Raw genomic sequence first — 16,261 nt, forward strand, 5'->3', positions numbered from 1 at the left:
TGGCTTACGTCACCTCAATATACTACTAGTTATTACACCTAGGGTAGCTTTGTCTAACGGTTTGTTGGTAAAATTTAGAAAAATATGTATTAGAGCTTTGATGGCGGTTCATCTATCTGTGGAGCACTAAGACACGCACAGCAATTAATTACCATTTTCCAGTCAGGTTCTGTCGCATTGACTCCATAGTACTCTACAAAACTGGCAAATCCTTCGTTAAGCCACAGGTCATCCCACCAAGCCATGGTAACTAGATTACCAAACCACTGAAAAAAAGAAAAATGGGTTATAAAAAGTGCTTTTAATATCTTCTCAATCGAGACTAAAACTTAGGAGAAAACAGAGCAATTAAATCGTAAAACTATGTGGTAATTTAGATCAGGTATCCATACACTAACACGGTCATTGCTATTCCATGCTCGTCTCTGAAAAAATGACTGTCGCTTGTCGTTAAAAATTCTTTTGAAAACGTTTCAAGGCCGAACACGGCTTAACACCCGACAACTTAACCCTTTGACGCCCAAGTGGCTATATACGGCCACTTAATGGTCGTGCTCTTTGTACCACTTGTGATGTCAATTTAAATGTCATCAGATATTATTGATGAGCAGATAGTAGTACTAGGCTAGGCCTTTCCGCACAATGGTCAGGTTTAGATATCGACGACATTCCGACGTCGCAAATCCAAAAACAACGTTATCAGTTTTGGTGCAAAAACGGTGGTAAAATGGTCCACTACGCCTGTGATTGATCAAGGTCCATTTTTAGGCTTCGCCCGTAATTAACATCCAACTTTTCATGGCAGCCAGAAAAAACATACAACGCAAAAGGTAGGCAGTGTAAAAGGGCCGAGAAAAACAGAAAGGAAAGAGGGCAACAAACAAAATTGAGAACGGTTAATGGCAAAAAAAGAAAAAAAAAAAAATTGGCTTATGGGCATGCCCGGAATTGAAATTTTGCTCAATTTTGTGCCTAATCCTCGAAAAATCTCTCCTTTTAGTAAAAAAAAGCTTTCTTAGCAAAACTTAGGCTTATTTAGCGTCATGGCAGCTAAAAAGTCTGACTAAACGGTTAAAAACGGTATTTTTTGGCTAAAGTTTGGTATTCAAAGGGTTAATTAAGAACTTTATAGTCATAAGGAGATGCTGAGGCAAACTCGAATGTTTTATCTTTGAAAAGCTGTGGATTAAGAACAAAAGACCGACATCGAACACGCAAGCGGATTTCATTCGCACGAAACGTTTTACCTGTTGCTTTCATGTCACCTTCGCAAATTTATTTCCTCACATCCTAATTGCGTTTGAGAGAACTCAGTCCTAATCAGGTAATGCAGAAAAATTCGAGTTTTTGTGTATGTATATTTCTATGGACGCCAATTTAGCACCCCCCCCCCCCAAAAAAAATTCTTCAGGGGCGAATGACGTCATCTCCATGTTCGCCCGTGTGCTTTCTTTTGAGTGTGTTGCAATATTACGGACTTTCGAGTATCGAGGCAGCTTATTGTGGACTGTAGCGGATAAGTGGTTTATTTAAAGTTCGAAGTCAGTGTTAATGGCATTTAAAAACCTTGCAGACATGTGTTCACGAAATGTGTACGACTTTCCGTGCGAACAGAAAGCTGTGGTTTGGCTGCTTGTTGTGTACCCTCTTCTCTTCGACCAACGCTGCTTTCCACTGAATAAATCAAACGAGAAAATGTGTAGTTTCACTTCGCTGGCCTAGATTTTTAAGCGCAAATTATGTAACATAAACCCAACGAAAGTGTTTACATAGGAAAAGAGTTCAACTCCCACAGGATTGCTTTGGTACACCAACATGTCCTCCATTTCGTTGTTTCGGAAACCCAAAGCAAAGTCGTGTTCGTAAACAAAATAATTGTCCTAGTTTTGGTAATAAAAGCACGTCGTCTCGTTCACCGACGAAACAGTCATCGTTTGTGTCGATTTACACGGTCAGTATAAAACGTGGAGTGCGGACTGCGGACTGCGGACTACGGACTGGGTATAAAAAACGGACTCAGGTAAACGCGGACTGCGGACTAAATGCGGTCTACCAAACAATCAGTGTTTTTTACTGATCGGCGTAACTAACATTAGGTAATAAATGTATAAACGAGAACAAACCCTCTCGCATGCATTTGTGTTCGCTCCTGCTGGAGGAAGGCCAATTTCACGCCTACCTAACAGCTCAGGCACAAAATGCTGTTCCTAGAATGTTTGCTTTTTTAACATACCAAACCTACCAAAACTCGAACATACTCTTTAATCTACGATTACTGCTAGTTTCTATAAATATGCCTTGTCGTTATTTTTAATTGATTCATTTGACAATGATGACACGAAGTTGTCGAAACGTCATACATGTTGCCTTAATTTTTTTTATTTTATTCCTTAGATCTTTTTAAGCAAATTAAATGCAATTGTTTATCGGTATAAAAACAAGTGAGACAATCTCAGACATTGCAGAGTGCCATGTACAGCAGTAAGCCCAGTCATTTAGCTGGCACGGAGTCAGTGTCATGCAGCTCTCCTTGTCAGACTGGGCTTTGCTCCTTGACAATCAAAACACACACGGAAGTAGGTACACCTGACGGATCGGTAAATTGTCTTTATTTGATTAACTGACGCACATCCTTGAAAGAAGGGGGATAACATTACAACTGAATGACTTTTCTAGCAAGGCACGTCCCTGCAGGTGGAGGGGGGGGGGGTTACCCCGGTCTGCTTGGTATAGGTGTGTATCGTGAAGGTTCTTATATACCCTGACCAACTAAAGAAATGAAAAGTGATACCTTATCAAAAGAGAAAATGAAATATTTTATGCAGATCGTTTTTATCTCTTTTACACAGAATACCACTTTGGAGAAAACTTAGTTCAATCATTTTCTTATTAGGTTAGCCCTTTCACTCCTACAACGAGGTTAAGATGAGATGATTCATTATACTAACTTTTGAATTTCAACGAAATCCTATTTTCAAATCAAACCTCTTTGGCCGAACTTTCACATACTCACATTTATTTCTTAGGATCTACAAATTAATTTTATCACTTGTGCTAATACAAGGAGTGAAAGGGTTAACAAGGTAGTAAGGCTTAGCTCCAGCGTCAAGGGGACGAGAACACCACAACGTCGACGTAAACTTTAGCAGCTTTAACACAGCCCAATATAATGATGGCCGCCAATACCAAAACATGAGGCCGAGACATGAACGCAGATACGCCTAAGACGGTTCTCAGTGAAAAGGTTTCAAGATGCTATTGTCCTGGACCTTACCTCTGTGCTATAACGCTGCTGTTTTAAGAGACCACTGAGGAGGTGTGTATGAGCCTTAGCCACGTTAAAACCCCTAAATCTTCGAGTGTAGGGCTCAGCTTCTCTTCAACCCTAATGGCTTCATTGTGGTGGGTTATGCTGCTTTTGGTAACAAGAAGACTATCTTCGATCAAGGACATTAACCGCTGGAATAAGTCTTCGCGTGTTAATTAACAATAACAATAACGATAACGATAACGATAACGATAACGATGACGATAACGATAACGATAATGATATTAATAATAATAATAATAATAATAAAGATTCTATTTAAGGAGAGTTAACACTCACGGGACTCCACCTGGAGGGACTTGCCTTGCTAGAAAAGTCATTCATTTATGTCCCGTCTTTCAAGGATATAATGTTAGAAAAATCAAGAAAAATCGAGAAAATGTGCCCCAGTAGACTGGAAGCCATAGTGAGGCCTTATTGCTTGCCAAATAGCATGTGGGATTTCGCATGATAGTATCCTGTGAAATGACAGGACAATAATTTGCTATCTGACCAAAAGGAGGTCAAGATCAAGATACACGTTTCTGTGGTTATTGCTTTAGCCAGTCACCAGTATGTCATCAGAAGTAAGTAAGACAGTCCGTGACTCTTAGGAAGCTTTCGGAACAATCTCACGAAGTGACACTGAAATCATCTCGGGATTCAATAATCGATTTTTTCCTTTGAAACGCGAGTTTTAATGAAAATAACTGCGCTTAACAGCTTAGAATTGTTACCCTTTCGTTGAATATCACATTTCGAGTAAAACAAATTCGAGTTTAGCAGAAACATGGCGGTACAAATCTCTACGTCAGTTGGTGAGTAGCCGCAATGTTTCCCAGTTTTCTATCTTTCCTTCTCATATGACTAGGCACAACTTTCACCGAATGTTGCCAAAGTATTGTTTCGCAGAATCTTGGAGGATTTTGAGCGGTTTCCGAAAGGTTTTGGTTGGAAATACGATTGCTACGTGCCTTGAAATCATCCATTGAGCAAATAAAAACAACTTGATGTTTATTTCCTTTTCTCATACTACTCGGGACTTGATGTAAGTCACGACTCCTAGGCAGGATTCTAAAACGCTCCTCTGGCAAAAAGCCATCTGAACCATTGATCGTTCACATAATTTCTTCATACGGAATGGATTTGTTTTTCCAGGGGGACCACTGGTTAAGAGTTCTGCTTGAATTCCTGTCTTTAATATTAATTGAATTCCTTTCTTTAATATTAAGGAACAGTGATGTGATACTTTTATTCATGCGATTCATTGATACTTCACCAATTAACTCTCTGCTAAATTCACCACGCAAACGAAAAAGATTTATTCAACGATTCAGCAATTTTTGAATTATTTTGAAATATCACATCATTCGAAAACAATCTGTTTTAATTGCAGCAGAATATAATCATGAGCTGATTGAGAGACACGCTGAATTGCACTGCTAACTAAAAGTTACATTTAAGGTTAAAAATTGTAAGGGCGAGTTACTTTCTACGATTGATTGCTATTCTCTAGCGTACATTATCGAGGTACTCATGAGTGCTCTCCAAATTAACTTCCCGAGTTCGTCATGCATCGATAATGCACAGCTATAGGCAGGGCTTACCTGATGAGCAAGTTCATGGGATACAACTGAAGCTACACGTTTCTTGTTAGATTCGGACGATGCCCCAGGCTCATACAATAGCGCGGTCTCTCGGTACGTGATAAGTCCCCAGTTTTCCATAGCACCGGCCGCAAAGTCAGGTATAGCAATCATGTCTGCCAAATTGCAAATGAATTCAAGTTACAACCAGTCGCTCATTGAAACATCAAAACATATCCAAGTGATTAACCAGATAGGGGATGAGATGGAATATAAAAATAAATGGAAATGGAAATTCCTAGAAGTAACTGCAAACCAAAAAATGGCTAGTCGCTTAAGCTTTAAACAATACGAAGTAGGAAGCCTTCCAGTCTCTAATGGTAAGAAAAGTATTCAAGGTAAATAGGTAAAGTAAACAGGCAACCGAATTGTTCATTAGATGAACAGTTTCCTCAAAATATAACTTTAAAATAACATTTACTTTGAAAACATCTAAGAAAAAAAAAACTTTAGTCGCTGAATTCTGGTGATATGTAGGGCGACTGGACAAATGATTAACCGTTGCTTTCGTTTAAGAATTTACAGAAACACAGACAAGAAAACCGAATGAGGAGTAGGGCCCATCGGTTTTTAATGATACCCGTATAGAGGTGGTTGACGTAGACATTCTTCCAAAAGATATGGGCAAAATAAAACATTAACGTGGTTAGAGGTTTTAGGATCAGACCCAAGGCGAGTGGTCTTAAAGTTCACAATATAAACAGGACGTCCCTGGACAGAAAGTGGCATCTTGGTTATGCGCAGAAAAACGTGGAAAACTGTTTAGGATGTCGCTTGCCGTTAAGAGTTCTTTAAAAGTAATTCAGTTATTTTAAATGCCTGTTGTCCATGGGAGAACGCCTGCAGCCAGGATGTTTCATTTGTAAATGAAAAGTTCTTTGACTGTTATATGTTTCGGATTTAAGATATTTCGATTTCAAAGTTAAGGTGTGTTACGACATTTCATCCCCAGGTACTGAGGGCATAAATTAAATATAGAATTTCTGTGGCTAGCAGATGATGTGTAACTGCCAGTGTTTCTCGTCTCTACCTCGTCTTGACTACACGAGTGCTCTACGGAATGACTCAAAGCAAAGAAGCCGCAAGGAAGCTATGGACACCTCATAGGATGAATTATGCTTACCAGCTTTTGGAAGGGGGTAGTCGATGCTGAAGTAATCCTCCATGTAATCTAACATTCTGACACCAACGTCCTTTGCATAATCTACTTGATCAATTTGGTCTGGTGGAGCATAAAATGTCATCTACAAAAAAAAAAAAAAAAAAAAAAAAACTATTGAAAAAGTTCTTCAATAGCAGGTCTGTACTGATTTGGAACATGCAACGCTAAAATGAAATCCCGGCATTTCTCACTTGTTTAAAATGAAAGGTCTATAGCTTTTTTTCTTCGACAGCCATTAAATGACAATGGATAATAGCCAAAATTCCAAGCTTCTTGAATTGTGATATACTTTGAAGAATGAGCCTAACTGCAGTGAACAGCAGTTAGAAATGTCAGGAACGTGTCAACTTTGGCTTGGAAGAGATCACAATCTAAAACACGTTTCTCTTTACTTCGTAAATCAAAATACCCGGACCAAAATGGGAAACGAGGCATGATGCTTCTGTTCAGTCCAGGTATATACACATAAGGTTTTCTAGGTACAATAATAGTGATAGTATTAAATATTAGACAACAGTCCTAAGAAAATACACGTGCTGATTGGTTAAAAATCGTGTTTCTATGAAACAATTAGATTATGAACTCGAGATTTCTATAGCGTGATAGTTGACGAGGGCGCAGCCCGAGTCAACTATCACGCATAGAAATCAAGAGCGAATAATCTAATCGTTTTAGTATAAATCTACCAGTCATTCACAACTTTATCTAAATCCTCTTCACAGACTTTTCGAAAAGGCCAAGAAGCGGCCGTCATTTTGGTAACAAGGGCACACTGCTACGCTACTCACTATCTATCACAGATTATAGTTCAACACGAAATTTGCTCCGATTCTTATTGGTTTAAATTGATCACGTGACGCGATAGTGTTCATCCACGGAGAGACACTATCAACCCATAGTGCACGTCCGAGGGGAATACCCGGATGGATAGCACTCGTCCGTGAAAAATTTTCTGTAAACAAACGGGCTTATAGAAAATAAACCTGTATTGTATTAAGTGGGTTTTTGTCTGTTTTCTTTTCCAAATTTTATTTTGGCTTTAACGGGTTTCGTCTGAAACAATTGAGAATAATTCAATATGATTTTTGAACTGGAAATTTGATGTTCTTAAACCTAGCATATTTGCTTTAAGAACATCAAATATCTTCTTTGAAGTCTTTAAACTGTTCTTGCCTCTAGATTGGTCTACCGCCTGTTTTGAAGATGGCTGCCTTCAGCTCACGCTTCATAGAAGTCACAATTGCACAAAATACTGCTGTGTTAAACCGTTGTCGGCCAAGAACCTCAAACACTGTTATTTGTGTTTTTAGAAACGTTTTAAGACCTGTTTTTGGGCTCATCTACCACGAGCTAGCCATTTTCTTGTATAACGGCTTGAAAGAACTTCGCTTGGTTGGCCTTATGACCCTTCAGTAGTAGCATCACAGGATTATCGCTCCTTCCTCATGTCATCTCGTCAAATTTAGGCAAAAAAAATCCACAAACACGTAACATGCAAACACGATGTCGATGTAAACCATAACTCTTTTTTCTCAGAAATCACGCAATTTTCTGTACTTTTGTGATTCAGTTCGCAAATTTAGATACGCTGTAACGCGTAACGTTAGATACCCTGTAACGCACGTAACGAAGTCTTCGTTACGAGAACTATATCAAAATAACTTTCCATGGGTGGAATTTACTAAGGTTTAAGGGGGAAATCCCAACTCTAAACCAACAGCTGAGGCACTTATGTTTGCCTCTTTCTTTTTAATTCCTTTTCATTTTTTGTTTATTTTATTTAAATTTTTTATACTGTTTAAACTTTTGTTGGCGCGTGCGCAGTCCTTTGTTTCCATTGTATTCCAATATTTAGAATGTTAACGTAAATTTTATGGCGTAATTCTATAAAAAAATCATGTATACAGTGAAAATTCAAATGTACAACCGTCAAACATTTGCTTCTGAAGATGACATAGGAATTTCGAAATATGTTTTGTAAAAGGAAAATGTTGTTTCCTTTTTAAAAATCACAAAATTATGTGCATCGCTTTGCTTATTTTAATTTTTGTCGTAAAACGTCGATCCAGAACAGTTTGTCCACCGTATTACTAATAATGCATCGCTAGACCATTTTTCATAACGTTTTAATTAATTTTCCACCGTATTTTCATTTGTTTATATAGTTTATCTTCACAACATTCTACCGAATTCCTGTGTTTCCCGTAGTGCTGACAAGATGATCACAGTTCCTGTAAAATAATGCATGACCATACATAACATTACTGACCTCGGTGCCTCGTTTGGATTTCTCAGTCTTGCCTTTAAAGTCACACACCACAAATGCAAGTAAGTAAGTAGGCATTATTGGGGTTTTCTTGAAATGGTCCAACTCCCACTCATTCTCTTTTTCAGTTCGGGCGATAGGCATATTAGAGATAGATATATAGCTAGGATGGTGTCCCAAAGTCACAGTGAAAGTTGCTTTCAATGCAGGTTCATCAAAACAAGGAAACGTTCTTCGTGCATCTGTGGGTTGGAACTGTGTGGCTGCTATGGTCCTGTAGGCATGCAAAATAACAATTATAACAACCAAAAATTTTCCAACTAGTTAGTCAATTGACCATATCTATCCCATTGAGGGGTTTACATATAAATGTACTCACATCATGTGTGTACAATGAAAACAAACGTGCATGCTGCCTTGGCCAAAACAGTGAAGAGAAATTTACCCTCGATTTTTCGAACCAGTTTCCTTTACCCTTTTATCACGAATTGCTGTTCTGAAATTTTTTACTTAACTAAATTTCAACTTTTGACATTCAAGAGCAAAAAATACCTGTTTATTAGTGTCAATGAAAAGTTCATTAACACGAAAGAATGATGCCGAACACTCTCCACGACTTTTTGCAAGTTTCTGTAACCTTGTTCGAAGTCGACGTGCATGAAGATTGACGTACCTATTTGTTGAATGTATTTAAATAAAAACAGAAACTCTGCTTGAGGTCAATGGGGCTCTTTGCCTAAAGGATCTTGAAAAATATAAGGAACTATAAACGAATACTCTACTTAGAGCAGCCCAAACAGTACAGAAATTAAGGCTTTCCATCAAGAAGGCCAACATCTCCCCCAGTCTCTCCCAATGAACCTGGTAGCTTCCCGAAGCACTATGCTTCGACAGCTTGCAATTAAATGCTGTTTTCTCCTAAGATCAGACCAGCGTTTATCATAAAGAGGTGGTACAGAAGGAAAGGATTTAATGATTTTTTTTTCTTTGTGAGTATTACCCTTGCCTCGACCCAAAGTCTACTTGTACCCTCCCACTGTTCTCCCTTTCGGGCGTAGGAGAGAAAATAAGACTGTAAGTGCTCTAGGAGTTTTATAAATGTATTGTTAATATACGTAACATACACTTCTTTCCCATTCTTTCTTTTGTAGCTGCTTTTGTACAATCCTGCCAGGTCATTTGTGAGCCATGCCCTGAAGTCCATCTTGATAGTATATTGACCTTTCTCCAAAGCTGACTCCATGATCATCACATAGAACTGATTCTTCTCAAACCAGAACTTTCGCTTAATCTCAAGTGGATCTTTGTAGTTTGGAAACAAAGAAAAGCAGATTCAGTGCTAAGAAATAAGACAACGGAAAAATTAAATGTACAAATATCAGTACCCGTTACATTCACCATTTCGCCCGCCAAAATTATTTTTCCACTTAAAAATGTGTTAAAATTGTATTACAATCGTATTTTTCGTGAACTGTGAAGAATTGTTAATGAATGAAACCTCTCTATCAAACGGTTTCTCTCAAACTGACGAGGATGTGAGTCGCATCGAAACATGTTTTACAATTGATTTGTGAAAATAAACCTCGTGATCTTTCTAAAAATCGTAATTTATTTGCTGCTCTCTTGACCACTTGGCTGTAGTTTAATTTTACAGATTTCCCAATTTCAAATGTAACTCGTCTTTAAATTTCCTAATCCCGATTGGTGGTCATTAAAGATTATTACTTTCATCAGCTGCAGTTGATGGTCTCACCGATTTCCAATAATTATCATTCTATTTTGATGTTGCTTTGCTTTTTATCTATAGTATTGGATTTCAACCAAGCAGTAAAAGAGGTAGTTGATCATTTTCGGACCGATATCGTGTTTGCGTGAGGTCGCTCGCTTTGTAGTTTTCCACTGCTCGTTTTTAGCTTAGCAGTATCCATTTTCAATATTCCTCCAACCCCCCCCCCCCCCCCACCAAAAAAAAAGCATCAAAAGCCGTCCACTTTCCAAATTCTGTCGTCCTAGCGACATCCCTGAAGACGTAATGGACGTGCTAGGGCAGAACCAGATCACTTCTAAATCCTTCTTCGTTGCCATATAACCGAGCAAGATTTGGCTGACATGGGTTTCGTCGTGGGCCACAAGATCATCGTCAGGCGTGTAATTTCCCGCCCTAAGCATGGCTGTGAAGAACCCCTAGCCATCACCCAGTCAGAGGAATCAGATCTTTTCCCAGGGCTCGACTTACAAAAGGAACTCTCAAACATTGAAGCGGTGTTTTGCAGCCCTTCACCCTTCAAGGATATTGTAGTGGCCAAGATCCCAGCGGCTGCTCCTTCAGGGGCTCATGATACGACCTCGACTTCGGACGGTAGGCTTATTTTGCCATCTGATTAAATCTACGGCATCGATGATAAAGAGCTACATGCAGCTTTGTTATGCCCAGATTATGTTTGAAAACAATACGAGTCTGATTTTGGAGTCTCTTTTCATGAAAATCCCCCGCGAGGCCGAAGAATACCTCACTTCATCACAAATGAAGACAAACTACATAATTTCGTAACAAACCTTTATTTCGCTGCCTACAGCAGTCTTCATCAGGGTAAAAGAGCTGTAACAACAGCACGGGCCATTCTACTTTTAAAAGTTGCACCCTTGACGAACGTTCTTTTCACCTTATAGCGGGGATCGCGAATCGTTTGACATGGTGAATGATTCGCTGGCATTTAGCCTTGTGTTATTTTTAACCTGACCATATTCCCAGAACATGCCGTCTGATACAGCTCTTTCTCATGGTGTAGCAATTATTTCTTCTCCTTCCTCTACTCCAGTGACACAAGATTAAGATCTCCTTCCTGTGAGTAGTTTTTAGCCGGCCGGTTCTTCTTGTCAACATGATGTGCACCAATGCAATTTCCCTCTTCTCTACATCGTGATCTTTGGTTTGCTGATGTCCGGGCTACTAGGGCGGTGATCATAAACTGACACCAGAGAGCAAATCTACAACTTGGGGTAGGTTAAGACGCCCTAATTATCAGAAATTAATGATCTCATATTTTTACAGAAACCAAAGAAGTGAACAAGTGTCTTACTAACCTCCACCTGAAGCCTTCTCCACAGAAGCGGACGTAATATTCATCTTGTTGACATGAACCAGTACATTCTCAGTTGATGATGACACATTAACCCGAATGGCTACATTTCCAAAGAACTCTGAATTCTCGAGATCAATGTAAAGACGAACATCGTAATGTTCCGGAACAATGTTCTTAGGAAGTCGAACATTCCACCACACTTCAGAACCAGGGGTTGTAGGGCCTGGAGCCGCAGTAGTTACAGCGAGTGAGCTAGTTTTGCCTCCAGTCTTTTCATCGTTGTCTACAAAAAGAACGGGCATTTTAGAAACGTTTTAGAAACATGATGTTATCTGTTTCAGAAAAGGAAACGGCTAGGAAAATAAGCCATTTCCGAGTTGCCTTTTGTCTGTGCGAAACCTTTAATAATAATAGTAATAATAATGATGATGATGATGACGATGCTCCTACGGCTGCTGCTGCTGATGATGATGATAGTAAAAGATTCATATAGCTGCAGTATCCTAATGTTCTAAGGCACTTTACAATATCCGAGAAAAGCTAAAAACACCAGGTGGTTAAAAACACCGGTCTGAACCAAATTGTAAAAAAGCGTTTTTAAAAAGAAACGTTTTGAGTCCATTTTTAAAGACGGACACAGACGAACTATTTCGTATTTCAAATGGTAGAACATTCTATAGTGTTGGTGCTGCCACGGAGAAGGATCTTGTGAAAGTATGTTCATTTGAAAGTTTTGCACAAGGATTCCCTTTGAACCAGAGACAAGGTAACCCTTGAATGGCCTATTGGTTGTAGTGGTTGAAGAGCACCAAATCCCACAAACTATTGGATATCACAAACCATTTTCGCCTTTGCAAACCAAACGACCCCTTTTGTCTCAATTGAATTGAATTTTTGTTTGTTTGTTTTATTTTCGCCATTCATAAATATATGTGTAAAATAGATCAGTTGGCGAACATTGATCGGAGATAATCAGGAACAAGACCATTTCGTGATTTATAGACAATGACAGCTGTTCACAATTTTCGTTGAACATCTAGTCTTTTCCATCTACGTTTTATAATGAGATCGTCAGCACTGGCTTATGTAAAGGACTACCTTAAACGGCTAAGTCTTCACAAATAAACAAAAATGCTGTCATCGGTACACAAAATGATCGTAATATAGGATAAAAAAAGTATTTAAGGTGGCTCGAAAGAGTTCCCAGTACTTTCCAAGACTTAGATTTTGATGGATCATTATAACCACTCTTTATCGGTTGATGCCAAAATCATGGTATCAAAAACTGCCCAACCATTAGTGACCATGTTGAGGTCAATTTTGTGGCACAGTAGCTTACCATAGCAACAATGTGACCTGCTTAAAACACCCTTGATTTCAGCTTTAAGCGCTTATAACTTGATTTTAGCTTATAGGCGCTTAATCGAGGGGGCCACTTATTAGATATTTCCGAAATCGTGGTGAAATATGATCAGAAGTGTCAGGAGGATCCTGTCTCTCTTGAAGAACTATGTAATATAACCTCTTAAGCAGATGGTTGGTTGGGCTTTAGGCAATGAATCAGAAAATCTTCACTACCACGACGGTCAATGTGCAGTGCTTGAATGAGTCGATGATCACTTGCTTGTGATTGAACACGACCAAAACTGTACATCTAATGTTCCCTTCCTCTAAAGAGGGGGAGGGGATTCGACGGGAGGCGCTTATTTTAAATTTTGGCCGATATGAGGGGCGTTTTTCCGAAGGCGGCGCTTATCTGAGGGGAGGCACTAATTCGAGGATTTACGGTACACCTAACCTGTTCTTCAGAGACGAAATGTGAAACAAAAAGGTTGAGAGACGAAATTCAAAAGAGAGCGGAAAAACGTGCAAATGTCACGAACGGTAGGAGTCCGTATAATAGTCTCCCTCCATTAACTATGTTTAAGCACAACAAATCATTCGGACGAACCAAACACTAAAATGTAGTTTACATTTAAAACCTGCTGAATGATCTCTGGGTTTTCGTCATTCGTGATGGAAATAGCTGGAATACCCGAATTGGTCGGACACTCGGAGTACCGAACTTGGTCCTCCATCAGCGATCGCTACGACCAGGTAACAACAACCCGCCAACAAAGCTTGAACTATGGGGTTTTTTATTTGCGATGTCCGCGATGATCGAAGGGCATTGAGATATCAAGCCATCTTGTAATTAATACTTTTCAAAATTGTCAATTTTGTACCTCATTCCTTTTCCCAAACATCTACGATTGTCAACATTCCAGGAGACTATAAAAGCGCTTTTTTCAGATGACAAGGTCCTGTTATGCGTCACGCTCACGCTTCAAACAAGAGCCGAAAAAAACCGGATTATATACTTACGTTTTCCGTTGTATTAAAAATGCGCTTTTGATAATTAGGTATGGGTCGCACTTGGGAAATGTTTTCATCTTTGCCGGCTAAAAAACCCCCAAAATTTGAAACTAGGGTCTGGTCATTACAGACCAATTGAATCAAATTGCAAGACCGGAAATGAAATTGATAAATAAAATTTACGGTCGCATTTCAGTTATTGGGAGTCAATTTTGACAACCGTTGACAGCTTTGGTGGCGGGCTCCTTTGTTTTTTCGAAATTTGGAAAAATCGGTCAGCCCCATTCAAGCACACCGGCGTCTTTGATGTTTTTTTCATTATGAAAATTTTGAAAAAGCACAAATGAGGGGTGGCTATCTTTAAAAGGGGGAACGGGGAATCGGGGAATCGGGGAATCGGGGAATCGGGGAATCGGGGAATGGGAATCGGGGAATGGTAATGGGGAACGGGGAACGGGGAACGGGGAACGGGGAATCTTTAAAATAGGGAATCTTTAAAAGCGGGAATCTTTAAAATGGTGAATCTTTGAAAGCGGGAATCTTTAAAACGAGGAATCTTTAAAAGCGGGAATCTTTAAAACGGGGAATCTTTAAAAGCGGGAATCTTTAAAACGGGGAATCTTTAAAATGGGGAATCTTTAAAAGCGGGAATCTTTAAAATGGGGAATCTTTAAAAGCGGGAATCTTTAAAATGGGGAATCTTTAAAAGCGGGAATCTTTAAAATGAGGAATCTTTAAAAGCGGGAATCTTTAAAATAAGGAATCTTTAAAAACGGGAATCTTTAAAATGGGGAATCTTTAAAAGCGGGAATCTTTAAAACGGGGAATCTTTAAAAGCGTGAATCTTTAAAATGGGGAATCTTTAAAAGCGGGAATCTTTAAAATGGGGAATCTTTAAAAGCGGGAATCTTTAAAACGGGGAATCTTTAAAAGCGGGAATCTTTAAAACGGGGAATCTTTAAAGTGGGGAATATTTAATAGCGTTAATCTTTACTGAAAAGTGAACGAGAATCTCTCAGTTTCCCACCGGAAGCTATTTATTCTGTCACATGTATCAACTCAACAGGTACAGAGACAGTTGTGGAATTTATTCATTGTAATTTTATTGCACGCTATTAAAGCACATCAGTTTAGCGGGATAGTGGAGCGGTTCAAATCTCGATTCTCACTCTTTGAGATCCGCTAGACCGACCAAAGAATCGAACCGCCTGGATTTATCCTAACTCCGGACTTTGACGTTTAGTTTTGCAGCGATGGATATTTGTCGTAGCCTTATCATGTGCTAATGGAAGGACTTACGACTTAACGACAAATATATAGCAGGGAAAACACGTTTTTGGTTGTTTAATCGATAAATCAAGAGTCCCCTAAATCTGGTTTTCACATGACGTCGCTAAAATTCAAACTACAAAACTATTAATCATCCTGAGATTTTACTTTCATGTGTAACAGCAGCTGAAAACTAATAGTCATACAAATTTTTGCTCCAAGTGGGTTCTTGGTTTTGTAATAGACTACGCTTGAATTTCTAAGCTTTTGCGTGACGCGGCATTTACATGACGGGCAAGAAAGCTGTCATGTTGGTTAAAAGAGTGACTTATTTCGGGGAATTTGGCTATCTGAACAGTTCATGTATTAGAAAAAGTATTAATTTAAAATGTTTTTGAGTTCCTGAAGAGATAAATTCACGCGTTTGTAGCACAACTCAGTGACAGATGTTTCTGTTGGTTTCCGGCCGCCATCCGGATGGGCGCCAGCATGGCGTCTCCGTCAAAATCTCTATAAATTTGGGTAAAAAAATTCTCCGCATATCTTGCGTAAGAAACATTGCTGTGACCTGAATCTTGGCGAAAGTCTTTGCATATTTACCTTCTTTCTCTTCAAGATTCTGGACTTTATCATTTGCACTGTTTTGATTTTTATTTTGATTTATTTTGAATGGCGTGACACTGAAATCCAGCAATAAAGTAATTCGATGATCGATGCCCGAACGATGTGACGGCGAATTTCGCGTATAATCCGTCATTGCGTGCTTAATGATACCTCTTTCTACGCCATGCAGTGATGCGAAGACAATTTCAAAGTGCTCATTGCATTCACTTTAAAGAAGAAAGAATCGGTCGCTTTGAAGGTCTTCCACAGTTTAAGTGGAATGATCTCGGCGAACAAGATGTGATAGGGGAAGGGTCGTTTGGAGCCGTTTTTATCACAAAAAACAGGACAAAGGCCGGAAAGTCGAAACAGTGGTTGACAAGAAATCACCCACTTTTAAAAAAAGATTCCCCATTTTAAAGATTCCCGCTTTTAAAGATTCCCGCTTTTAAAGATTCCCCATTTTAAAGATTCCCGCTTTTAAAGATTCCTCATTTTAAAGATTCCCGCTTTTAAAGATTCCCCATTTTAAAGATTCCCGCTTTTAAAGATTCCCCATTTTAAAGATTC

The 16,261-nt window shown here is 39.1% G+C and overlaps 1 protein-coding gene across 2 annotated transcripts in view; it reads right to left on the minus strand.

The window, feature by feature from the left end:
- Positions 1-16,261, minus strand: part of LOC110057245 (glutamyl aminopeptidase-like) — a 56,293-nt gene that overhangs the window by 25,345 nt on the left and 14,687 nt on the right. For both annotated transcript variants that reach the window (XM_089276112.1, XM_089276107.1), the window contains exons 2-7: positions 11,466-11,747; positions 9,506-9,683; positions 8,385-8,655; positions 6,077-6,197; positions 4,915-5,069; positions 153-266 (exon numbers count right to left, since the gene is read on the minus strand). In XM_089276112.1, the coding sequence (XP_089132238.1) occupies positions 153-266; positions 4,915-5,069; positions 6,077-6,197; positions 8,385-8,655; positions 9,506-9,683; positions 11,466-11,747 (1,121 nt within the window). The remainder of the gene's footprint in view (positions 1-152; positions 267-4,914; positions 5,070-6,076; positions 6,198-8,384; positions 8,656-9,505; positions 9,684-11,465; positions 11,748-16,261) is intronic.

The sequence above is a fragment of the Orbicella faveolata genome, unplaced genomic scaffold, assembly GCF_042242905.1.
Source record: "Orbicella faveolata isolate gen_17 unplaced genomic scaffold, um_ofav_v1 contig_1, whole genome shotgun sequence".
Taxonomy (NCBI): Eukaryota; Metazoa; Cnidaria; class Anthozoa; order Scleractinia; family Merulinidae; genus Orbicella; species Orbicella faveolata.